Raw genomic sequence first — 27,377 nt, forward strand, 5'->3', positions numbered from 1 at the left:
CTTCAGTTCCTCTCAATTCAGTTTCACTGAGAACGACAAACACGACTTCACCCTCAAAGCGGTTACGGCTCTACGTGCACTTTCTCCGGGGATTGCCAAGGGATTTCAATGTTTGGCCCGTTCTTTGTAAGTATCACCTATTACCACTGGCTTTCTGTCTCCTAATATGGCAGAACGATGTTAAAAACGACTACCCGAGACGTTTGTGTGCCTGTTTCAAGTGTAGCTGTGAAAGCTCGCGTTCAGCCGGTGAAGGAGCTCGCGAGTGTGGCAGCCATTTGCCCGCGTACGTTTGAACGGAAACTCCATAATCGTCTTTTATTTGTTTTCACGGTTGAACGGTTTTAACCGGGTCAAGGACGGTTTGTCGCTCATTCCTATATTTGCTGATTTATGAAGGGTCTGGAGTTCTCCTCAGGCTGTCTGGCTGTCTTGTACTGCGCTGGCTAGCCGCTTGCTAGCGGTCTCATCATCAGCCAGAGACCGTGTCAAGAAGTTACTCGGACAGTTTATTTGCCGCTACACTTTCAACTCTATGTTTAGATATATGGTTAATTCCGGGTCTGAACATAATATTTAAGGATTACTTGGTCATTTTTCACTATTTCACCGGCTGTGAGGGTCAGAGAGGATGCGATTGAATTGTTAGCCTGGGAGCTAACGTAATGTTATTAACTGTCAGTTCAGTCAGATAACTCTTTATCGTCAAACTCCAGAATGTTCCTGATTTCAGTGGCTCAATTGTTATGCAAAGCGTGGAAGATTAGAGTCCTTAATTTTAGATTTTCTTTTTTTTTAACTGTAACGTTACCACAAACCTTGCCAGTTCACGTGTGTGTAATTGGTTTCTTCATATTCGTGTTTGCTTTATTTTAATTGTGAGTCTGACATATGGTAAATCTTTAAAGCCGGGTCGTGTCTTTGATCATTACTGCATCCAGCACCTGGTTAAACTGTAAGCTGATGATCCAGCATGAGACCTGAACTGCGTAGTAAACTAACTGTTAGCTGCTAAGCCGATAGTTTTTAAATGCCATGCCTGTAGAACAGAACAGGTAAGATGACGCATGGGGGAATCTGAATTAAACCGGTATGCTTGATATGATCCAAGATTGTTGTATTAAGGTGCCATGTGTAGTATTTGATGAGTCACCTGACTTCATGCTCCACTTGTCCTCACCTTGCTCCTGTGTAATCAACACAAGGAAACTGTGTAAGTGGTTTATGCACTGGCTTTGAGACGGGACATTGGAAGTTGTAAAATTGCCAAGTGGGAACAAGTCAGGACATGTTTTAGAGCTTAAGGTATCTGCGTAATATAAAGTGAAATTTCAATAACATGACAAGGTTTTTTTTTTTTTTTTGCTGTTGCATGATGAAGACATGGTTGAGACGGGACATTAAATATGTTTGAAATCCTTAAACTGTGACAAGGTTGCTTTTTATCGCTTTGACCTTGCCTTATCTACATATTTATTGGACAGGTAACTTACGGCCTCTGAATATAACACTGTGACTTTTATTTCACAATTTAATCAACATTGTTATACATATATGGGCATTTCATTGGTACTGGTAGTTTGACAGACTTCTTATGTTTACTACATCAGGACAGCTTTAAATAAATGTGAGCTCAATAACTTCAGTAAACATGAGATATCTATGTTTTTTTATTGAAATATCATTACATAAAAAAAACTTGCAGATCTATTTCTGTAACTAGGCTACATGTTATCACATTAACAGCCAGTCAGTGTTTAACTTTACACTGGTATAAGTTTCATGAACCTGGAGGAAGTACACAACACTTTGAGAAGTAATAATAAATTGCTGCTTTGCTGTATCATCTGTTACATTTGCAGGTGTCGATTCAGTTTCAGTAGCGTTTCATGCCTAGACTTGAGGCCATCAAGCCATCAAAGATTTGCCTTGACTTTTTTTTTTTCTAAAACATTTGCCTTAATGGAGATGTTTGTTCATTCCTCATTTAAATGGAACTGTGTGTGAATTTCATCCTTATTCTATTTTCTTATTGAGGGCTGATCTTTTATGCACTCATATCTGTGTTCAGTCAGGACGGCGGATCCTCTCTGTGATGATTTCTGGCATCGCTGTGCTTTGTACGTCCACACATCTCTGTCCCATATTATACATAATTGAATGCATCATCATGACTTGTTGCAGTACATAAGTAGAAAGACATAGGCCTAATCAGCATGGTGCTAGTTTTGGCAAGTCTGCTGAAACCCTTCTCACTGTTAACTAACATAAAGACTATCATATGAAGGCCTGATAACCTTTCAAAACTCTAAAGTACAAACATGTCTCTTTTTTTTTTTAGGCCTGTTCGGACCATATTTATAGCTTGTTTGGCATTTTGGGCTGTCGGTAGCCACTCTTACTGGGCAGCATGTTAAATGTCACTGGTAGCAGTAGTTCACAGCTTGTTAACAAACATGGATCGAGTTGTGCCTCACAGCAGGCTTTCTTAAAACATCTACACAACTGGCAACAGCATGACTCCCATTCCTCCCACTGTCTTTTCAGCTTGTCTGCTTAAATATTGAAGGACTGTTGTACCCTTTGAGCCAGCATTGCAAACCCAGCAGGAGCGCGGCTAACCCTTGATGAATGAGTGTGGTGCTGCTCGCCACAGTCTCATCCTGACCTGCAAGACATCTGCTCCCTCTGCATGGCTTCGATGCAAGCTGCATGATGTGGCCTTTGAAAAGGCAGTCAATCCTCAAGATTTCTGTGCTGAATAACATGAACTGTCTGTCTATTGTTTGAGTCATTCTATTAGGTTTACAGTCACAGTGCTGTAAGCTTCAACTTGACAGGAAGTGGGCAGGTTTGTGGCAGCATTTACAAGAGCCACCCTCTTAGCGGAGTTTCCACTGAACAACTGCTTGTCTTCCCTCAGCGCTTCTTCAACACAATAATGTGGTGGCAGTTTTTTTTTTTTTTTATCACATCAGTCAAATTGCACAAGCTGACAGAGTAGACATTTTTAAATACATTCTTTAAAAAAAAAAAAAACCTTGGCTAGCTTTAAACAAACATTTTGTAAAGGTCTAAAATGTGTAGATCTATGAGTTCTATAGGAACCGGAGCTTCTATAGCGGCAGCTGCAGTGACGCAATTACTTACCAATCAGCGATTGGCTCTTTTATTTAGAAGGAGGGACGTATTCTGCCATATTGCACCTTGCAGTTTCTCCTAGGGCTGGGCGATTAATCGAAAAGTAATCGAAATCGACATTCAGAACCTATAATCGATCAAATTTTCCCAGGTCGATTATTTCGATTACTTTCCCTTTAAAACACTACCGCGTGTGGAGTCACGTGACCCCGCTCCCTTACAGTACGTTATTCCGCCGACATGTCGAGCATCACTGAGACAACTGAGCAACAAGAGCAGCTTGTACCCCCCCAAAAAACGCAGTCTCTGTCATTTGGAGACATTTTGGCTTCAGTAAGGATGACATCGAACAAAATGAAGTCAGATGTAGACACTGTAGAAAAACAGTTTCGACGTCCAAAGGTAACACCACCAATTTGTTCCAGCACTTGGAGCACAATCACGTTACTGATTATGAACAGTGCAATGAGTGCATGGCTCAAAAAAATCAAAAAGAGACTGACAAGTAGGGCTGTTGGAACGAATTCCGAAATTCGAATATAATAACAAGCTAGACGATCTCTCCGAGGAACCGCCGCTAAAACAGGCAAGAATTACTTATTTTCTGCCTCTCTCCTCGTCACGGGGCTTACCAGCTGTTCGCCAAAAGGCAATAACAGACAAACTGACACGATGAAGATATGAGACCGATCAACATCACGCATTGGCATTGGCGATCCATAAGACTGTAATGTCGTAAATATTAATAATAGGATGAATTTGAGCATTTAATATTCGAATATTATTCGAATATTAAATAAAATAAGGAATGGAATTCGAATAGTATTATAGAGGAAGATTGACAGCCCTACTGACAAGCGCCCAGCAACAAGTGCCTCCGCAAAGCAGATGTCTTTAACACAAGCGTTCACAAATGCCACACAGTATGAGAAGAGTTCAAGAAAATGGAAAGAAATAACTGACAATGTGTGCTTTAATTTAAGTTGTTTAACATTGATGTTCAATAAATAATCATAGTAGATAGTGTGTGTTTCCTTCAATTATTTTAAAATCAAGTAATGCACCCTTCATTCAAAAATCTCTCACTTGTAATGTGAGCATATTTACTGTAAAAAACTTGTCAGTGAACCATGAGGGCAAAAAAATAAAAAATAAATAAAATAATCGTTCATTAATCGTAATCGAGTTAAAATGTTCAATTAATCGAGATTTTGATTTTAGGCCAAATCGCCCAGCCCTAGTTTCTCCCATTCAAAAGTAATAGGAGTGAACTGTCTTTCTATTAGGGATGGGCTTTTTTTTTTTATATATTGTATTTGAATATTTGGGCTCATAAAAATCGAATAGTCATTTTATTTAAATAACGTTTAACGAGAAAAAATAACGTCTTTTCACCATTTCTGAACAAGCTTATGATTAGGCAATATACACAACAAGCTTACGATATATCTTATAAGCTTTTCTTTAAGTTGGAAACAAGCGTGCCGGAAAGTGAAGCCAAAGCGTCTCGTTCGGCCTCCTGTTGGTTGGTCCCAGTATAGGTCATAAACCCCGCCTCCCCCATGAAGTCTAATGGAATGGAAACTAAACAATCAAATTACACTTCAAAGAATTTTTTTTCCATAGATGTTTTCTGTCATTTTAGGTCGTTTTTATGCTAGAAGCGCACCATATTAGGACTTTGGTGGCTTCACTTTTCATCAATGGAAGAGAGTGAAGGGCCGTCATCCATCTTTTTTTTTACAGTCTGTGGTTGAAAACATTAAACAATGTGTAAACAAAAAAATATAAAGAACAAAAGCATTTAAGCTCAAGCAGCGCGAATACGTAAACATATCACCAGAATGATTGACAATTAGGAGGACCAATAGTCTTGATGATCCACCCGGAAAAAGAAAATCCTCCACTATACCTTTAAGCTCAAGCAGCGCGAATGAAAAAAAAAAAAAAAAAAAAACGACTGCGCCAATTATCGTATACACGAGTCCGTATATGATTTTCGTGTTTATATTGTTTCACATTCATGTTGAGAAAAAACAATATCCACATGCTTGAGTGAGAAAACGCACTGGGCTGACAGGCGTTGCAGAGACACAAAGATAACGGTGTGCTAAGCTAAGTTTTTAACAGCACTTTGCGTTTCTGTTCTTAATCCTGCGTCCCTCGACAACGAAACTTAAAGCAAGTATATATGTCTCAAAATCATTTTGCTATCTGACAAGGCATCATCTCGGCTCACTCTGGGTACAGCTGCGCTTTCCTGCAGTTGTGAATGCAGTGATGGACAGCTGTCTTTCCTCATTCGACTGGTGTTTGGTTTTCATGTGATTTCAAAAGTGCTATTAAAAGTGCTATTTTTAAGTTTGTTAGTGTGCCAATATGTTTTAAATTTGTCAAAATCCTTTAGTTGGTTTGTTTTCGGATTTATATTAGACTTCGAATACCAAATTTCCTATAGGATTTCTTAATGTGTTTTTTCTGCCATCTGATCTGTTCCATTCACACTTGGCCACATAAATGTCTCTGTAAAAACAAATACATACCTGTTCTTCAATTCCTGCACCACATGCAAATTCAAGTTCACGTCAATAAGAGCTACAGATATGAGGTTTATTTTAATTATCAGCTAATTTCAAGCTCAAAGACCGCAATAGGAGAGAGAGCGGCTTCAGCACCGTTAAGATCATTTAAGTTGTTCACGCTTGGCAGGTTTGGTTCAATTAAAACGAACCCTTGTGCAATTGCTCTGTTAGTGCGGTTAATTTGAATAAGTGTGAGCACTGCCATCCGAACCCGGGCGTGTTTAGCCCAGAACACACACTGTTTTGGATGTTGGTAAGTTCCATCTCAAAATAGGCAATGCGTCATAAAAGCCGACCAATCAGATTGAGAACGTATCCCTATGCCTTTGAGTTCGGTATCTTTTGGTCCGGTGATAAAAATGGCAATCTAAACTCTAAGTGGACCAGGACTAAATTTATTTTATTTTTTTTTGTCCAGAGTCTGACCAAATGAACCAAGTTGAGCTTCAAGATGCGACGCCAAACTTTCAGTTTAATTTGCCGCAGATTGCTTGTTGATCTCTGGCGACGTGTGTGTTGCAGCAGCGCTCGACACTGCTTTATTTATTTGTTAACCATTTTTGGAGGAGTAAAATTTACATATGTGGCTTCAACAGTCTGGTGCATTTACAAGTGTCCAGTTTCATCTAGAATGCAAAAACACCTGGTCTTTTCACAATCTGATAGCTATCCGATCAGAAAATGCATGAAGTGAGTTTTCAAAACATTGTCATTGTCGTGTGTGTGTGGAATGTTTAATAGGACTCCATATAGGGTTGGTTGAATATTCCTGAAATTTATAGCATTAACTTCTTGGTAACACTTTACAATAAGGTTAATTAGTTAACATTAGTTAAGTTAACTACATTAGTTAGCATAAACTAATAATGAACTGCACTTATATAGCATTTAGGCTATTAATCTTTGTTAATGTTAATTTCAACATTTACTAATACTTTATTTAAAATCTTGTTAACAACTAACGTTTAACAAAGATTAACAAATATAGTTGCAAATGTATTGCTTATGATTAGTTCATGGTAGCTAATAGGGGTGTAACAATATATATCACAATATATATATGTCACAAACAATATATCGCAGTACAAAAATGCATCAATATGTATCGTGGATAGTGACAATATGTATTGTGCATAATTTACCCAAAATTAACATTTGTGTGGTGAAAATTCAAGTTTTCAGAGTTTTAGTGTCAGAGCTGAGCTACATTAAACTAGTATATATAATGTTGAATATAATGCAATGGGGGAATATTTATGGACAAATGTCTTGTTACCAGTAAAAAGTGGCCTGCTTTTTTATTTATTTTATATATCTAGTCAGTGAATGAACGCAAACATTTTCGTCTAAAATAATTCTGTATTTTCAGCTTCAGAATCATGAATATTTTTATTCTGGTGTCACTATTGTCCTGTGCATTGGGTTACCAGCACCAAGTCCAAGCCTATTCATTTACACCCACAATGTAATATCAAAAGTACATTTTTAGTTAACCTTTTATAATATATCTTGGAGTATCGCAATAATATCGTATCGTGATATGTATCGAATCGTGACCATGAGGGTATCATTTCACACCTAGTAGTTAATACATTAACTAATGTTAATGAATGAACCTTACTGTAAAGTGTTACCAACTTATTTTTTTCAAAGCCAAGCTCAACAGATTCAGCAGAACAAGCTGTTATTCAAACGGACTTAACTTGTGTGCGCTTAATGAGCAGCGGTCGTGCTAACGGTTTGGCAGAGGTCCTAACTTAATAAAACAAGCTGTGTTACTGTGAGGAATGATTACCTTTAAATGTAGATCTGTAGGCAGGTGCGAGATACTGCCGTACCTTATTGAATTCATTCCCTTTTAAAATGGCATCCTTTTTTGAGGAATATTGTGATTATGGCAAAGCACAGCACAAGAATGATGATGGCTTTGTTCTGGCTGTGCCTTATTGCCTTGTCTGTTGAGTGAGATTACTGCTGTGCTGAGCCCCTGGGTTTGGCGGCAGATTTCTCCCTTTCTACGCTGTTGTCTTTTTGATGCGCATTTTCATACCAACTGCTTTCAGCATAAAAATGGTTGACCTCTTCCTTGGATCTGTGCAGGGAGCTGATGATGGATGCATCGTCTATCGGCCCAACCCTAGTAGGGATGCACGATATATCGGCCACCATATCGGTATCAGCCATATATGTTCCTTTTCAATGTTATCGTTATCGGCCCAATAAGAAAATTTGGCTGAGATATAGGGATGCTCATTTCGATTAATTTTCCCGACCGACAACCGCCGCTCGTTAATCGATTATTAACCGTTAACTGATAAGATTATAATATTGAATTCGCATTAAATGCAAATAAAATTGACGCGTATCTGTGACCCTTTAAAAAAAAAAAAAATTTTACATGCAAAGTGCAAACAGCAGCATACAGACCAGATCAACAACAGAACCTGGATTCAGTTTAAATTTTCACGCACTTGCAGCATTTCTGACAGTGAGAGAAAAACAGAATAAAATAATACAAATAAAAAACAAAATAGGCCTACACTAAATATATTTTTTTAAACTTAAATAATTAACAAATTAAGATGACAAAGAAAACACTGAATCCGTTTGAACAAAGCTTTCAAAAACCGGCAATTTTTTTTTCCGTTAGACTAAGATTTTTCGTTAAATAAAAATAGGAGCCCTACCTCAACACCTTGTCTAATTTTTATTTTTAAAAAGCAACATATCAACGTGATGTGGGGTCAGTCTGGAGCGCAGCCTGTTGACAGTTAGACCCGCGGCAGAAAACACCCTCTCCGATGGGACGGATGTCCCGGGAATACACAGGTAACGTCTCGCTAGAGACACGTGTGGTCTCCGTGAGTTAATAAATATAAGCTATATAGTATTTTATTATCATGCAGCAAACTAAAAAAAAAGAAGCTTAAAAAAAAAACGTTCAAACCGTTTAACTGATAGTATTAATCGGTCAACATTTTTACTTTCGGTTAACGGTTAAACGGTCAATATGAGCATCCCTACTGACATATTAAAGCTGATAAATAATGGATTTTTCCTTCAGATGCGCACTGTTTGCCACGATGATTTTGAATTGCGTGAAATACGATTGGAATCACTAAGTGCAACAGTGTCATAAGTCTGTCATATAGGCTACATAAAATTATATTAAGAACATTATAATTGTGTGCTTGGGACGTGGCTTTTAATAATGAGACTTGTTTTTGTAATCAGGCTCTCAAAAATGATATAAAAATTTGGATTTAGATTTATCGGTCAATATACCGGTTATTGGCTTTCAAATAAAAAATAAAAAAAGATTGGTATCGGCCAAAATTTTTATATCGGTGCATCCCTAGTCGGCAGACTTTGAACATTAGTTTATCAGGCTTTGCTCAGTAGTCAAGCCTGGGCATGATAAAATACATTTCTATGTAAAGGGAGTTTCCTTTTTGTTGCTATGGGCTGGCTGAATGTCATGACTGCCATAGATACAAACATTTAAAGTAAATGAATCTATGATTCAGGGAGTTCTTCTCTCGCTCTGCTTAGAGACTAGTGAGGAATGCAGACAGACGGGCCTCAAGAATGTGTGTGGCATTCAGTGTGTACCTCAGGTGTATTTATAGGCCACTAAGTATGCTTTACACAGATTTTTATTTTTGGTCTTTGAGATAAAGAATGCCGCCTTCTAAACTGGTAGTCCTATTTAAACCGCTTAATAGCTACTTTAACTTGATGACCCTATGGTCCATTGGTCATTTGATGCCCTTTGTCTTTTGTTACTGTCTGCATGGTGTAATTCAGGCGTGTTTATGCGAAAAGAGCTACTCTTAGCAACTTAAAACAACACCTGGAGAGATGGAGCGTTCATTCTTACAGTGTTATCCTGTCTCAAAGCAGGACCCATATTTCCTCTCCTCTTCTGAGAATGGCACTGGTGGCCTCTTTAATGTTTATTAATACTCAGAATTCACACTCTGGGGTGCCTCCATTCTAGCAGACAGAAGGAGCGAAGTTCATCCTTCATGTGTCCGGTGTTCCAGTGTTTAACGTGAGTCATGACTTCATCACCTTCTGGTGACATTAGGTGTGAAATCCTAGTGTTTTTTTTAGTCAGTTCTCAGTTAGACATTTACCTGAGGAGCCGTTCAGTGTTTAAAGGAAAAGAGTAATATTTCAACCCAGGTCTTTGGCTGTATGGTAGAGCTCTGTTATATAGATTAAATCTCACCTTAATGTCAGCATGAAATGAGAATTTTTCTTAATGCATGTTAATTATCTTATTGTAAATTTATCCATGCGTAAATTTATCCATGCATAGATTTAATTTAAAAAAATGACAGCATAATTTTAAATGAAACTATACTTACTTCTGGTGAAACAGATTTCTCTCTGACATAGTGTTGCACGGTGCACCGATACTTAAAGTATCGCGATTCTCGGAAATGAAAAACGTCACGATTCCTAAATTTATTAGTATCGATACTTCTAAGAATGACCGCGTTCCAGATTTGTAAGGCCGGCGACACACTGGCTAAAATAAAGCACAGCGATGATATTTGAGAGTGTTTCTCCCTTTTCAGGAAAAGTATCGAAATCGCAATTCTTGACTGTATCGGTATCGAAACAATAATTTTGGTATCGTGACAACACTACTCTGACGCACCCCGCCCCTTTCTTACACTTGACTTCAGAACTCTCATTCACATCTGCTTTCATCCAATCAACAAACAATGGATTTCATTTTTTCATTTTTTTTTTTCAACATTTTAATAATGTAATATTATGAGATCAGAATGACAAATGTTGCTTTTTTTTTTTTTTTTTTTTTATCTCTGGAAAATTCATTGTGACTATTTAATGTATCGCTCAGCCCTACCTGTACGCTATCAGCTGAACAACATTCCGTTTACTACTTATTAAACAATGTGAAACTCTTTATGGCAGTGCCAACAATACAGTGACACCTGCCCATCCAAACCTCTTTTTCTGTTCTCATGAGTGTCAGCCGACTCCCCTTTTCATCTGTAATGCCCTGGAATACAGCAAACAAAACGGAAACTCTTTGGCGGTGTCTATTCAGGGCGCTTAATGCAGAATCAGTTGTTGCTTATTACAGTAATCGGTAAAGGAATGTTTACCTCCTTTCTCAGTTATGCATTTGTGGTGGCCCAACTTGATCCAACTTGCTTTTTCTCTTATACTCTCCCATACCATTTTAATTAAACATCCTGGGAGCTGTTATATGATTGCTTGTGGCATGGCCTGTGGAAACCTGCATGGCTGCGTATTAACCTTTCTGTAACTGATGTAAAGTTTACTGCTTGTGGAATTTGCTTAATGGCCTCAAATCATTCCTGTCCTGCTTAGGATAGACTTGGGCTTATCTTTTCTTATCTAGATGGAGAATTCAGGCGTTTGCTCTTGTGGTTTTAGTTGCCGCTGCACTTTCTCACGTGGCTTCCTCCACGGCAGTACAGCATGGTGATTACAAGAAGTCAGGCACATCTGAACAGGTGTATCCTCACGTTTCGCTCCCTCACTGCTTGGTATCTTCCGCATACTTTGTAGTGGAAATGGAGTAGAGAGTCTGTAACAGCGGTGCATGTTTAAAGCTCCGGAAGTTCTAGTGAGAGTGACATGACAAGGGAAGCCTTTGCACTTCTGTGGTAAAGTGCGGCGAGCATCAACTCTTGTGTAAAACACAAACGTGCACGTTCTCATGCAGGATTCATGTGATCAGTTTTCTGCTGCTCGCTCTAATGGCAAAGCATACTGAAGTCGCAATCAATGGCAAATCTCCAAAGAGTGCTCGTCACCTGAAGAACATTTTTCTTGTACTTGCATACATCTGTTCTGTGTAATTGGGGTGAGAATAGCATGCGTCAGTGCTGTCGGGGGAGTTTTTCTGTGAATTGTCAATGCATGGGTGGATGTTTGCTCTCACCAGGGTGGAGTGCATATGCGTGTGCCAGTTATGCTGTGTTGAAGGGATACTTGCAGTTTAAAAAGACACTGTCTGTGCTGAAGCAAAGAATAAGTCTGGAAAGTGTGTACCAGTACTGTGGTACAAAGTCCACACACACAAACACCCACACACAAACACACACACACTAGTGCTGGGTATCGTTAAAAATAATTTGATACCGATACCGGTTCCTGAACAGTACTTTTTTCAATACCAATTTTATGAACAGATAATGTTATAGCAGAGGCTAATGTAATGTAGCTAACATTAAGGATAAGCACACTTTACAAAATGCCTAAAGTTTGATGTGAGTTAATTCTGTTTTTCTCATTAAAATTCTTCTGGATTCTGTTTTTTTTTTTTTCCCGTTTAAATTTTTCTGGATGGTTGAATTAAATTGTATTAATCAAAAAGCATGTGTAATTAATTTAAATCATGAAACGTGTTCAATTTAACAGCAATTTATTAAGTTTAACAAAAATTACCTTCTTATTGTGTTTTTGTTTTTCAAATTCCATTTTATTTTTACCCAGTTCTGTGCTGTTTAATTTTAATCATGTTAATGTTTAATCAAAATCATATCTAATTAAATTCATAAAAACAACTTAATTTATTAATTTGTACACAATAATAGGGCCCTATGAAATGTTTTTAAATTGTGTGTGTGCATTTAATTTATTTTTCTGGTAATCAAATGAAGGCATAAAACATTAGTTTATCTTTTATTAAAATGAAAATTTAAACAAGCTCTTTTTTTTTTGCAAACAAGTGCTACACAACAGAGGTTTACTGTAAAAAAGTATTACATGGAAGAAAATTTGTTTTAATAATGTAGTATTATTATTATTAGTAGTAGTACTAGTAGTATTACATTAAGATGAACACTATACGGTGCATAAGTAATATTTCTATATATTTCTAACCAAACTTATTTTGACGGGTTGCCGTCTAGACCTTCTTCTGTGATATGATGATAGTTTTTCTGAAATGAAATGTTGTCAAAGTGAGAATATTAAACCGCAAAGGGACTATTAAATTTGAATCCTGGATGTTCTGCGTCAATGAATGGCCCAAACGCGCGGTTCCCACTACACAGAACATGCGACGCATGCGGTGCTTGCCTGTGCCATTCATTGCATCGCGGTGATCGCGCGCTGTTGCCATCAAGCCGACGTAAACTAGTGCACTCTGTTCTCTGCATCGCTCTCTCCGTCCCTCAACCCAAGGCCTGTGATCTCACAGACTCATTCCCGAACAGTTGTGAAGGAGAGAGGAAGGCCTTGCAACTGACTCTGATAGGGCTGTACTCAACCAAAGAAAATCTTGGTCGACTGAAGTCCTGAAATGTTCGACTAAAAATGACGTTAGAAAAAAAAACGTTAAATTAATTAGATGTGCACTGTGCGCAGTACTTGGTAGCCTTGTTGTCCGCCTAAATGAATTATAAATAAACATAAACAACTAGTAGGCTATTTGCAGTATATTAAATCGTTTTTGACCTAATTATTTTGCACTGAAATGAGTCTGACACTTGAGTCTGTCAGCTCTGGCAGCGCTGCATCACCTGCACTTGCGCAATATCATAGCTTATGATTTCCGGAAATAGTACTATGTTGTCAACTAGTGATATCATCACAAGAACTGTTGAGGAATATGCAACATAATTTAGACAATTATTTTTGTCATATGTTATAATAATAAGTTATTATTAGTCAGACACTATCATTTCACCGTGCATGTCCTCGCACCGAGCGAGGCTGATGAGCTTAACGTTAGCTTCGCAGCTGAGACACGAATAGACTATTAACTTAAAGCTTTTACTCTTAATAAACACAAAAGGCACGTCCACTTTAATAAAAAAAGAATATTTATTAAACAAACCAGATCAAGAGCAGAAACGAAATAAAGTGCATAACTGAAAAATAAAGCATCCTAGGCTCAAAACTAACAACCAACAGCACAGCGCAATTGCGCATTAGGCTCCAAATAAAGAATAAAAAAGTTAGGTTATCACACTAAAACATTGAAATATGCAAATTCTGATATGTTCATAGCTTACTCAAAACAGACAGGGCAAGCTAACGCAGACAAGTGAGCTTACCACTTTTACAGTAGATGATATGTCATGTTTGTCGTCAAGCTGTGGAAAACTGTTGCTTGCAAACTTTGCATTCGACCTTTTTCCTGTTATCAATTTTAACAAAATGCTGCCACACTGTCGATTTCTTTGTTGTTGACATGTTAGAAGAGGACTGACTATTAAACGCTCTCACAATTAAATAAATAATATTCAGCATCAAACCTACTACGCTCGACGCTCTCTCTTGGGTTGGACTAATCCAAAAAAGGTGAAAACAAGGGGGGTGTTTTGAAGACAGACTGTTACAGTGAATCAAGGGTATTCTGAAAACACCCCCATTAGCAGTTAGTGCTTTCCACCTGATGAAATGAGCGCGCCTCAGCGCGGCAAAACTGATGAAATAAACGCGGCAGAAAATCGACCAATCAGAATTTTGGTCGAACCAGAACGTATCGACCAACTAATCGACTAATCGACTAGGACAGTACAGCCCTAGACTCTGATACAGGTCAAGCTTTGAGTCGGTAGTTCAGACAGAACTTTAGGGAGTGTTTTAACAAGTAGAATTAATTGACCAATTAAATCAAGTATTTTTACATTCTAGTATTACTCTATTTTCTTTTCTTTTTTGGTCAAATGACATTCATTTTTCATGAGTGAGTCAGTCTGCTTTAATCTTGGCCTAGTTCTGTGTGTTCTGACATGCTGTGCAATGCATCTGCACACCCTTTGGCCCATATTTAGCGCAGGTTTCTGACTGGATTTATCATGGAGGATGAAAACACAGCCTCAGTGTCCCAGCTGGATTTGTTACTCAAATCAGAGGGATCTGAGAAGGATCATTGCTTTGCTGTTGGCATATTAGCTATTCAAAAGCCCTGTAATCTGTTTCGCTGGCTGAGGAGCATTCAGATGATTTTGGCAGGGTTAGCATGTTCTCAGATGCTGCTTTTAGATGTTTTTGTTATGCCCCTATTTGAAAGCCTCAAATAGTTGGGTTAAGTTATATGTACACATTCACACTCATTGGACCTCTATTACACTGGTGTTTACATCACAACATGAGTCACCCTTTCCTGCAACTGCTAAATTACTGCAAATGCATTTTGTAGTATTGCTAAATCCCTAGAATTCATTCATCCAAATTCATTCACGTAGATTCTCGCCCCTGCTCTTACAGTATGGGATACGCTCAGTCACGCTACGTAAAACAGTCCGTACCGCCTCTATCACCTGTTTGGGCTGCTGTGTTCCCAGATAGAGCGCTCATTATCACTATGTACACTACTCTCCTAGATTATGACAAGAGCAGACGAATGGCCTTTCAAACTTTCCCAGCTGTGTTGGGTCGAGGGAAAGAGGGCTCATGGAAGAGAGAGTAAATGGAGAGCGATAGACAGAGCTCTGGACCCAGTGACCTCTCGTCTAGATAACATGCAGCAGTATTTCACAAAACAGTGGGTTACATGAAACTGTCATTTCTGAGAAGTCTTCCTTTTTCCACTACTCTGTTCGTTCATGCACAGGGCAGCTGATGTGTGTGGTGTGTGTGTGTGTGTGTGTGTGTGTGTTTATATATGCGGCAGGGGAACTGAGCAGGGTGTACGTGTGACACAGCAGAGGCTTCACACTGGCTCGCCTCCGGTGTTAAGAGAAACTGAATGTCTTACCGGACAGTTCCAGTTCTGCCTAGTTTAAACGTGTGACCTCTAAACGCTAGATGTGTCTTGTGAAAGAAGATTGTGAGTAGTGTATTATTGCCAGCTATGCGATTACCTGATAAGATCCCTGTGATCTGTATTAAAAACGTAATTTTTTTTTCCGTCTGCCGTTTCTTTTCTCTCTGTCACTTCCTGTCTCACTGTTACTTTGCACTCATTTCTTCCCCATCTGTTCTGGTAGTAGCAATTACAGGAGTGGCTTGCAAATGTGGTTCTATGATTTGCATGAGTTCCTGGTAAAAGTAGAGCAGGAGGAAGTAGAGCCTTTATAGGAACGCCATTTCACACAGCTGCATCCCCGATTGTATAGGTTCTCATGGGGCTTTTTATTTGCATTGTTTACACTTGGCATTTGCATGCATTTTGAGAGATGCTATCACCAATGTGAAACAATGTAATGGTAAACACTGTAATATAATTTGACAGCTATCAATTATAGTTTAACCTGTCAATCTTCACCATCAAGCTTAGTAACATACAGCTGTGCAGTAGGGTGGTCCTTATTTTTAAAGTCTCCAATTGTCATGCTCTTAACCCTTTAAATTGTTCCTTTATATAAGAAAATACAGCATGCCAATTTCTATGGCAGTAACATAATAATTCCTGGTAGCTCAATAGCTTTAAACTTTCTGAGATTTTGATGATTTTCGTAAAAACAGATCATTTGAATTGGTATTGTACCTGGCTAGTAAAATTCCAAAAGAATCTCCATAAAAACGTCTAATGCACCATATATTCCTAAATATGTATTTTAGATGCATATCTCAGTTTACTGATTGTAGAAACTAAATCCAAATTAATCCATCCATGACCCGTTTTAGCAGATTTACCTTTCCTGGTGGAATCAATACATATTTCTATTGATGATCACCTTGGTTATTGTTTGGGTTTAGAGCAAATTTTTTGGTTAAAAAAATTACATTACGTTCCTTGAATCAAGCAGATTATCAGGAGGCACAGGCAACCATACGTGCAATGAAAGTAGTCGAGAGAGGCTCTGATTCAAGAATACAATGGCTCTATCACACACTCTGAAGAACAATTGCAGTTTCTCCTTCATGTGGTGGAAGATCACCGACGGATCTATCCAGACTGCAGAAAGTCAACACTGGCTGCTGAGCATCAGAAATGAGGGATTGTTGAAAACTTTGTGCTTTTTTTAGATTGTTGTCATTGTTGTCATGTCAGTGTTGCTCTGATTTCAATAAAATGTAGTTCATTTGCAGCAACTTTTAATATTACTTGCATATCACAATAACGCCGCACAACTTAACATAGGCAATCTTCCACATGATTGAACTACCTCTAAATATCTTCTTTTTTTTCAACATTTTTGCATATTTCTAATTTTGAAGTTAAAAGGAACAGTTTAAGAGGTTAAGACACTAACATTTTGCACACAAAAAAAATTGGACTTGATAAGGACCACACTACTAAGGATGTGGTGCATCACCACAGTGCAACAGTGAAAAGGGACCCTCTCAAACAGTGTTGTGCCGTATGTTGTTAAAGCGGCATACCGGTATTGCGCTATAAAAAATGTATATAATAACAAAAATAAACACTGGTATTCGGTATGAACCGGTATATCGCCCAGCACTAAGGGCTGGGTTAAAAAACTAAGGGCTGGGATTCTCATTTGGAAGAACCGACACTGATTCTTATATACCAATATATTCAGTCTATGCTGTTTTCAGCTGATGAATGAACAAAGCTTTGTCATGCGCCTTCCATCCAATAAATCGTTGAAACCAGTTTTTGCATTTGTCAATGCCCAGCCCTACTGAATACAGGTGTAATGGTGTCCAAAATATTTGTTCTGAAATCACATTCTGAGCCGGTGTGGAATGAATATGTCCCACGTCGTATTTGTAGTGTAGACAGACATGAATGTGTTCTGATGCATCCCTGATAACAATCCACCCACATATCAATAAACACTGAAACAAAGGACTTGTGATAAATAGCAGTGCTTTTATCTAGCAATACTTTTCCTCCTGATATTATATAGATATTTAATTTGTTCATTCATATCATGTCTAACAGTAAAGATGCAGGCCATCTATATAAGCTCAAACTCTTGAGAGCTGTGTTTCTCATGAATCTTGCTCTTCGAATCGGTTTAAATACTCCCAAATTCTGTCTATTAATGTAGTCACAGGAGAAACACATGACCAGATCAACCAACACTTATATTACCGTATTGTTCCGAATATAAGACAACCCCCCTTTTTTTTTTACTTTTCGCATTTTTAAAACGGTCTTTTTGGGCTCGCTATCTTTTACCGTTACACTCTGACACTGTATTTGGCTGCTTAATGAGATTTGTTTGACTCTTGCCTTTATGAGTCCTGGGGGAAACGCTCGTTTTACTCATATTTGGGGTGTATTATTAACACACAGTTTAGAACCCGAATATAAGACAACCCCATTTTTTCAGGAAAAACACCGTCTTATATTCGGAGTAATACGGTAATATCAGGTGTAAACGGGGTCATTGTCTCTTTTGCTACAAGGCAATGCGTCACCTCGATGTCACAATAGCCATCTCTTTCCACCTGTCCTATGCCTTTGTGTGGTTGTTTCCTTGTGCAGCTCAATTATCCTGTCTGAACCATTTCATGGTTTTCTAGTCTTGAGCAAGCTTTTAGCTGTACTGCTCTTTTGATAAGATAACCACTTTCCTAGTCTTGCTACTTTTACTTTCTTCAAGAAGCCACTTTATCTTTTGTGCCATCTATTTAGCCTCATCTGTTGGATATAGCATTTGAGACTGCCTCTTTTCTTCTGAGAATTGCAACTTGTTGACAATCCAAGTCTTCTGATGTTTCTTTTTTTGAAATCGTGTCTGTCTCAACATGTCCAAGTCTCACATCATGAAGACTCTCATTGTGTGTGTGTGTGCTGTTTTTTTCCTTAATGTGGTTATTCAATCTATTGCAGAACAGGGAGCCAAGATGACTTGGTTACTTTGATGGGTGTCCTTTTATTGTGGATGGGGGTGGCGAGTCGAGGAGAGAAGCGTGGGACTGTGAAACAGTTGAGGCTGTTTGAAGCTTTGCCTGACTTTAATCCTTGCGACTGCCTTTTGAGTTTTCAGAAACTTAGGAACAAGTCCTCCCTGTATTGTCCACTTTGTGCCCTTTTTTATCTCAGCCTTTCTCTTTCACTCTCTACCCTTCTATCCCCCAGCCCCCCCCCACCCATGCGCACTACTTTTGATTTGAGAGAGACTGCATTTAGAGGCAAACCTGCTATTTGCATGACACAGGACATTGTGCTCCATGCCAAATCAGGAAGTAGGTGTCTTGATGTCTTAGACTTGCTGTTATAACCTGTCTGCTTCAAATTGCCTTCCTCAGTGAGACAAGTCACTGGCTTATGCAGCTGCAACAAGGGTTAATCATCAGTCCGAGCTGAGCAGTACTACTCTTAAGATTTTAAAGGATGTCTAAACGATTGTTCAACTGTGAAGATATCTCATTCTGCACTCACTGTCTTCTTTCTCCCTCTCTCCAGTGTTTCCGTGTTGATTCGGATCACACATATATGGCGTTTGTGACCGTCTGCGGAGAGTTCTGCCAGGCTCAGCACCTCACCTTTGTGGACAAGTGAATTGTTAGCCGCCCGAGGGACTACGCTACCCAGAAGCCTCCCTGACAGCCAGCACACTGGGTCCAGTCTGTCTCTTCTATACCCTTTTGGGATCCTGTGTAGTCCTCGAGCGCGCCCGCCTCACTTCCTTCCTACAACTTTTTCTCCCTGTAGCCAATCATAAACTCTTCTCCTGAATGGGGTAATCTCAATTGTCTCAATTGGATGACTGAAGGATAGTCTCCCTTTTTCTTTATTTTCCTTTCAAGTTTCTCATCCTTTTTATTTTTATTTTTATATACATCCTTTGAGCATCGTGGACTAGATCACCCTCCTTCTGGCTTTTGTTTGTACTTCTAGTAGTCTAGTGTCCACTCACCATTGCACCCAATATTATTTTTTTGTCTATTTATTTTTTCATACTGCTGAGATCTGAGCCAAAGATTTTTTTTTAAAGAAACAAAGGAACAGGAGTTATAAGTACTTCATTGTAATTGTTTTAAAGACGTCTTGCCAACATGAACCGCCCTGCCGCTGTTGAGATTTCCTATGACTGCATGAGATTCCTCATCACACACAACCCCACCAACTCCACTCTCAACAAGTTCACTGAGGTAAGGGAGCTGTCTGAATCCTGCTTTTGTGAATGAGCTTGTCACGAAAGGGGAAACCCAAATATCTTCTCTTACACGTTTCACTCTGCCTCCCTCCTTAGGAGCTGAAGAAGTTTGAGGTGAACACACTGGTGAGAGTATGTGAAGCCACCTATGACAAGGCACCAGTGGAGAAGGAGGGCATCCAGGTCCTGGTGAGTACATCTAATTGAAGATTTGAAGAACAGTGTTTAAAAGGGAAGAAGCAAAGAAAAGGTGCTCATTTTGTCACACTGAATGACAGTGCTTTTCTGCAAGATGGTTGATAAAAAGGCTACTACTGAACTCCCAGTAGTAATTCACTGGACCTAAAGGGCAACTAATAGTTGCTTCAACTGATCCAAAACTCTGACAATAGCCTTGGGTCATCCTTATTGTTGAGCCCTGTTCATTTTTATTTATTGTGCTTTTTATGTTTACTAAATTGTAAATATTGAGCTCACGTACACTGCCTTTCAAAAGTGTGGGGTTAGTAAGAGGTTTAAAAAAAATGTAAATACTTTTATTCAGCAAGTATGCATTAAATTGATCAAAACAGTAAAGACATTTGTAATGTTACAAAAGATTTCTATTTAAAATGAATGCTGTTCTTTCACAGTCACAGTTTTCACAAAAAATAAGCAGCACAACTATTCAACATTGATAATAGAAATTCACATTCACGGATCACCATTGAATATAGGTAGCAGTTAGGGTTAATTGAGAGGTCCCTTGTGTAATAAAGTAAGTCCTATTTATTACCTGTTTTATAATTGTTTACTAGATTGACGTAATTACAGTGGCAAAAGAAATGTAAATTAACCGTAACCAGAGCAATTCCAGTGCCGCTTTAACGCAAACAGTTTGCCTGCAGAGGATTGTGGTAACTCTGGAACGATTTTTTTGATTGCTTTGTCCTGTTTGCAATGGTCTTTTCTGTGATCTCTTCTCAAAAGGGCGAGTGATCAAGCAAAACCTCCTGTGCTCCTTTCTCTCTTTTTTGGATTATGTAGGTCGTTTCACCCAGAGCCCTACTGATGTCACTAACAAGGGTTGTATGTGGGTGTGTGTAATAAAAACACCTTCTTGGTGCCTTCTGAAAAAACAAAAAAGCTTACTCTGCATATTTATACTTGACATTATCTCTTTCTGACCCTGCTGGAAAAGCCTAGATAGCCCTCCTAGTTTATTTACCATCTCTGGGGCCGGTTGCACCAGCTGGATGCAAAACAAAAAAAAAAGTTGCGTGCAAGTTCTACGCTGGGCTTAGCTACGCCCAGCCTTCCGATAAATATTTACACCTGTTGCACCAACTAAACCAGGTGCAATTACGCCCAGCGTAGATGATGTGCATCCACGCTGACACATTCTACAGCAATTATATTAAGATATTAAGATGCCATTCAAAGTTTGCTATTAATAAAGAACTGAATTGCTCATGACATCATAACAAGTGAAGCCACAGCACCATCTGATTTCAATGCGTAAATATGGCCTAACGAGTCAGCGTTTTTATATCTGAACTCCCTGTACAATGCAAACGTCCAAAGCATTTAAAGTCGGGAATTGTCTCTGCTCATTAAAATTATGAAAGAGATGCATATAAGTCTTCTGCAAATGTTGAAGCTTCTCATTCTGTAATCTGAATACAGACTTGTGCGTTTTTAAGGTATGTGCATAAAACTTAATTTACAGTTATTCACATCTGTCATGTAATTATGTGTTAGATAATATTGTCTGGTTGTTTTGAGTCTTAAAGGTCTTGGTCTTGGACTTTGAGTCAATGGTCTTAAAGAGGTGAAATATTATTTCCAAGTCCCTCCGGCAAAATGATGAATGGTATACAATTTCTGCCAATAACCCCCCAAAAAAATTTCATATTTAATATTTCCAACATAATTACATGCAGAAATGTTGTTAGGTCAGTTACCTGTGTCGGCATTGTGTAGTAGACACACTCATCTTAACGATTGCTATATATTTCATATCCTGTGTGAATTAATCAAACATTAGTTCACGTCCACACAGTAACAATTAGTTCACATACATTCAATTAATCTTTTCCGTGTTGAAAACACTCTTATCAAAATAATTTAAGCTTGTGCATGCTAATTTATTAAGCATGTGTAGTGTACCGTGAAATGAGTGTTTAAAATCAACAGAGAAAGTCATGGCTTTTCACTCTACACCTATCTTTGACTAGGCGTAAGATTTAGTCTCAGACGTACGCTACGCCTTGATGGGGCAACAGGTATTCATTCTACTTAGGGCTTAAAACGCATTTTACGTCCAGACTTGTCTTTCAACTGGGTGTACGTCCAGCTTGTGCATCCAGCCCCTGATCACCTGTACGCTGCATGCTAAGTTGGTAAACAGAAGATATTTTGACAGCTACAAATGTTTTATAAGCAGCTATATCTCTGCTATATCCGAGGATTAAGTCAAGCCAAACATTTCTTCTGTAAAAGAGGAAATTTCCAATCCTGCCTTGGTTCCATTTGATGTATTTGATCATTTTTCTCCTACAGAATATTATTTGAAAATAATAAGGAAGGAAAGGTGTTAGAAGGGGAACACATATCCTTACTTCCTTAAAGAGAAGGTACAGAGCAGTTTAAACTCTACAGTCACAGTAGGGTGGTAACAGTCAGCAGACAGTGTGTGTGTGTGTGTGAGAGATATATGGCCCATGGCATCTGTCTAACTGCAGCTGTAACCCAATACCTGAGAAAAGATTTACATCCCTGCTATTCAACACTGCACCATAAACATTTTTCTTTGGAAGTGGCTCACTCACAATTGACGGGGAATGGCTAAAGAAAGAAAGAAAGAAGGTTTGATTGGGAACAAGGGATTGCGTGTATAAGAAGCATAGTAAGAGAGAGAAGCTGAAGCTGTCTGTGGGTCAGCATGAGCGCAGCGGCCCAGACAGCTGCACAGACACAGAACTGCCAGCCAGTCTGTTTCCATTATCTGTCTTTCTCGCCCACACACCCTTTCTCTTTAACATTCCCAAGCACAAAAAATCTTCACACGCTCAGATCTTGGGATATTCAAAGAGGAAATGGAAAGCAGACCTAGATAACTACATAAAACTGCTGATAATTAATGCAGTCCTAAGCTGTGTTTAGTGATGCAAATGGATTCACCAGAAACTACCGTACTCCCTTAGGATGACATTAGACTTGTGCGTCATTTCGGTGAACCTGATACATCTTGCCCCGAACTCCCATCTGTCCTCCTGACGGCTCTCCTTATTGATCTCATTTTGCCAGCTTCACATTATATCTTAATCTCCCAGGTCTGTCCGTCCTCTCCTCCTTTGTCTCCACATAGCTAGTTGCTAGTTGTGTGGTTTGGCTGGGAGGAGTCCAGATCTCTGTGGCCTTCTGTCTAAAAACAATTCATGAGAGCGTTCTGCTCTTCCACAATGCTTTGCTCCACAAGCAAGTTCTGCAAGGCCACATGTAAAACTTCTCAAGTTAATCAGCTGTTTTACCTTGCATGTTCCCTCTTAATGCTCTGAAATGTATACAAGACATTAAAGCATTGTCAAAATCTAAACTGCTGTTTGTTTATACCTGTTTTTTTTTGTTTTTTTTTCATGGCTGCAGGACTGGCCCTTTGATGATGGAGCTCCGCCCCCCACCCAGATCGTAGATGATTGGTTAAACCTGCTGAAGACTAAGTTCCGAGAGGAGCCAGGATGCTGCGTCGCCGTTCACTGTGTTGCAGGGTTGGGCCGGTCAGTCTTCTAGTTGTAAAAGTGCTTCTTGAAATGTTTGCAACTCAGAGAAGCCCTCTTTCATTAGCTCTAGTGATAAGACATATGTCTAATCTCGAAAGAGACAAAAACTGCGTTTATTTGATAAAAAAAAAAACAGGAATATTGAATATGCAAAAATAAAGGCGCTTTAAAAAAAAAAATATTGTGAAATATTATTATAATTTAAAATAACCGTTTTCTATTTTAACATTTTAAAATCTAATTTATTCTTTTGATGGCAAAGCTGAATTTTTAGCAGCCATTACTCCAGTCTACAGTGTCATGATAATATGCTGATTTAGTGCTTAAGATGGATGTCTTATTATTATAAATGAAAACAGTGCTGTATAATATTTCAGTGGAAATCATAATAAAAAAAAATATTTTTTTCCAAAATTCTTTGAATAAGTAGTTCAAAAGCATTTATTTGGTATATTTTTCTTTACTGTTACTTCTGATCAATTTAATGCATCCTTGCTGATTAAAAATCTTGATTTATTTAAAAAATATATAACTGATCACAAACTTTTGAACTGTAGTGTAAATAGTGTATGGCGTATTTTTATTTCTAAAGATTAGCTGTTGAGTTTCTTTAAATTAGAAAAGAAAAGTGACAATTAGCAATATAAAAAACAAGGTTAATGCAGACATCCCACCCTGCAAAAACTAATTTCCGGGAGATGGCACAACACCCCCAAACAATAATATATATAAAAAATATATTATATTATTTTGTGTAAGCCGCCTTAAAGTGGTACATTCATTCAATTTGTGAGCCGAGAGTGGAGACTCCCGGACCTTCTGGGAGAGGTGGGATGTCTGTTAATGGCACTTCACCATTTGGATTGTTGCAAGCAGTGCAAAATGCAAACAGTAAAAAAATCTTAAACACATTCACACGCAGGTGAATTTGAAACCTGCCTAATTTTACTGGACATCTAGATTAGTTGGATTAGTTGCTTAAGCAACCCATGTCTAGTCAAAAATACATAGTTGTGTATTAAGATTAAGTGCATGTGAGTCAAAAATACATAGTTGTGTATTAAGATTAAGTGCATGTGAGACCCAATTGTGTTTTCTTCAAACACTTGTGAACTTTTGCATATTTAGCACTTAGTCTCTCTCACCTTTTGCATAAACCCGCTGACACACACGTACATACAAAACCAGTGTCTCAACTTGAGAAGTTGAGCGTCTGTGACCTGCTGGTGTTAGTGTGGTTCTAAAAATGATCTTGCATTCATTTTCTTGAGCTCAGTTTACACCAGTTCTTTTAGGGACAAACAGCAGCACCATTTAAAACGAGCCTGTGGTCGTGCTGCTCTCCAAGTGTTGAAGTGTTGTTTTGTTGTTGTTTTGTGAGAACTCAACTACAGACTGCCTTCTCAGCTCTTTACCTCTTTGTGCACACAAGCAGCTCAGAATACAGTTTTCTCTGTGAACACAAGCACTCTCTTGTTTTTGAGCTCCCAAAGATGGTACACTCTGATTTGATTGTTGTTGATGCAGGTGCAAAAATCATGACCTGAAAATGGATATTTAGGAATTGTTGCTCCTATTGGAATTGCTCCGTTTATTTTGAGTAGGGTTTTTTTTTTTTGGTCATTAAGCTACAGGTTTTCAAGCTGAGTGAAACCTTGCATTGTATTGAAAGCTGTTTTGTCTTGTTTTCATAGAGCACCTGTGCTGGTGGCTTTAGCCCTAATTGAGAGTGGAATGAAGTATGAAGATGCGGTGCAGTTTATAAGACAGTAAGTAGCTCGGATCATTTGTCCTTGATCATTAATTCTGACATTCTAACTTCTGCTTTAAGGTTGGATACACTACACAACTTTTTAAATATCTGAACCCATTTTTAAACACTAGGCATCATACATTTGACAACTTTGTAAATGGTTACAGAAAAAACTGAGCATCATACACTGAACGACGGAGGATCAGACACTACCAGACTTTCCGAAGTCATTCCGAACACAAACTTGCACAGAAACATGCTTCTCATTGCTAGGAGACGCATGACAGACAGTTAAAACTGACCAAAATGTCAAACAAGTTTGATATCCTTTGACTGGATGGAGTCAAATACCCCTTTCACACATTCAGTTTTTATTGGTAAGTTACTGGCAAATTACCATTTAGAGATCATATGTGAAGAGGAACTTTAAAAAAATTACAGTATATCAGTTCTGGCAAATTTCCGGAATGAGAAGTTGGAACATTACCAGAAAATTACCAGTATGATACTATGTGAGAACAAAAAATATGATTACCGGCATGATGCGTACGAGGGCAGGACATGCTGACCTAAGAAGTTTGCTTTGGGCCAATCATAAAGCCCTGTCGGATCTGTTTACAGAAAGCTCTGCTGCTTTTAATAGTTTTTCTTTGTAAACTTGCTCTAGACTGACATCTGACCATTGCGCCGCATCTTATGCTCAAAACTATGCCTAGTTTTCCAATCATCAGTCTTGTCGTGAACAGCACATTTGTGTTATTACCAGAATAGTCAATCTGGTAATTCATGTGTCAAAGTCTGAAGCTTAAAAATCTGAGCCTATGGCCATCGTGCACTACACAGTCTGTCAACTCTTACTGTGTATCTGCAGACTTGCTCTGACTTTTGGCATCTAGCGAATCTAGGAAGAACTTATTTGGTTTAAAGTTGTGTATCCCAGCCTTTAGTAGATTTTTAAACTGCACTCTCATGTTAATTTTTATTTTTATTTTTAGGAAGAGACGTGGAGCCTTCAACTCCAAACAGCTTCTTTACCTTGAAAAATACAGACCCAAGATGCGTCTGCGGTTCAAGGATGCCAACGGTCACAACTGCTGTGTCCAGTAGTGTGTCATTCTGTCAGTCATACAAAACAACAGTGGGAATTTCAACCAGGGTAGAGGGGAGCAAAAGCTGTGGGTTATAATTGTGGTGATTTTTTTTAAATCAAATGAATCATGGCTAATCGATCACAGAGATGTAATGAATGAACGCTGATCTATGGATTCACCAGCAGTATCAATGCGAAGGGTCAAAGCACACAGATCAGCCCGTAAACCTGGTTGGTTAACCAGCGTTAACAGTCACGGGCAAGAATATACACAAGTTCCCCTGATTTCCCAAATTTACAATCATGGGATGACTTTTTATTTTGTGTTATTTCAGAACGAGTACTTTGAACCATGATGAAAAGATTTACAATTGTAAAATGCTGTCATTGTTGATTTTTATTAAGACTTATATTGGTGGGCATGTTCCTTTTTTTTTCTTTTCTTTTTTTTTTTTAAAGCATTTCCACAGACAATAGCCAATTTTGTTACAGAAACAACTCTTAAGTAAGGCAATATGATATTTTCTCATGAAGTTCCTTTCCAATGCAGCAATTGCCCCCTTGAAATCACTTTTAATTTAGGGTTAGCCTAGGTTTTAAATATGTCAGCTGTATTTATTCACAATAATTAGTGTCTTGTCAGGAGTGTGGGTGGGGTTAGGACACTTCTTTCTTTCATGGAGCCATGTTATTTTCTCTTGTTTTTGTAATCTATGGGGAGTGCAATATTCTGTCCAGCTTAGAAAAGCCCTCACCCTTAGGACCGTCCTACATCCAAATTCAAATACAGGAGGACACTTGGCTTGTCTTAGGTACTCACTTTCTATAGCTGCTCTTCGCTGGCTGGTCAGTAAAAAAGCTTTACCGTTGACCTGGCTGTGACACGCACACATAATGTGTACACACTTAATCTGTCACTCTACTGTTCAGCCCTCAGACACTGAAGGAAGTGAGAGGCGGGAGACTGGTCAGCTCTGGGTTTATTTTATTTTTAATCATTGTGCCCATTTTGAAAACACCCCCACTTCATCTTGGTTTTAAGACAAATAAATGAATTGAAATTGA

General features: G+C 38.5%; 1 protein-coding gene across 1 annotated transcript; it reads left to right on the forward strand.

The window, feature by feature from the left end:
* Window positions 1–27,377, forward strand: ptp4a2b (protein tyrosine phosphatase 4A2b). Its single transcript, XM_084423266.1, has 7 exons — window positions 1–126; window positions 19,015–19,291; window positions 19,595–19,703; window positions 19,805–19,897; window positions 23,336–23,466; window positions 25,164–25,238; window positions 26,218–27,377. The coding sequence occupies exons 2-7, from the start codon at window positions 19,287–19,289 to the stop codon at window positions 26,327–26,329; spliced, it is 525 nt and encodes a 174-aa protein (XP_084279392.1). The 5' UTR covers window positions 1–126; window positions 19,015–19,286; the 3' UTR covers window positions 26,330–27,377.

This window comes from Rutilus rutilus (assembly GCF_951802725.1).
Source record: "Rutilus rutilus genome assembly, chromosome: 11".
Lineage (NCBI taxonomy): Eukaryota > Metazoa > Chordata > Actinopteri > Cypriniformes > Leuciscidae > Rutilus > Rutilus rutilus.

What these genes read in the sequence shown, in the direction of transcription:
- ptp4a2b (XM_084423266.1), top strand. An exon ending in AGGAGGGCATCCAGGTCCTG is followed by an intron (nt 19,898 to 23,335) that starts GTGAGTACATCT and finishes TCATGGCTGCAG; the next exon opens with GACTGGCCCTTTGATGATGG. An exon ending in TGTGTTGCAGGGTTGGGCCG is followed by an intron (nt 23,467 to 25,163) that starts GTCAGTCTTCTA and finishes TTGTTTTCATAG; the next exon opens with AGCACCTGTGCTGGTGGCTT.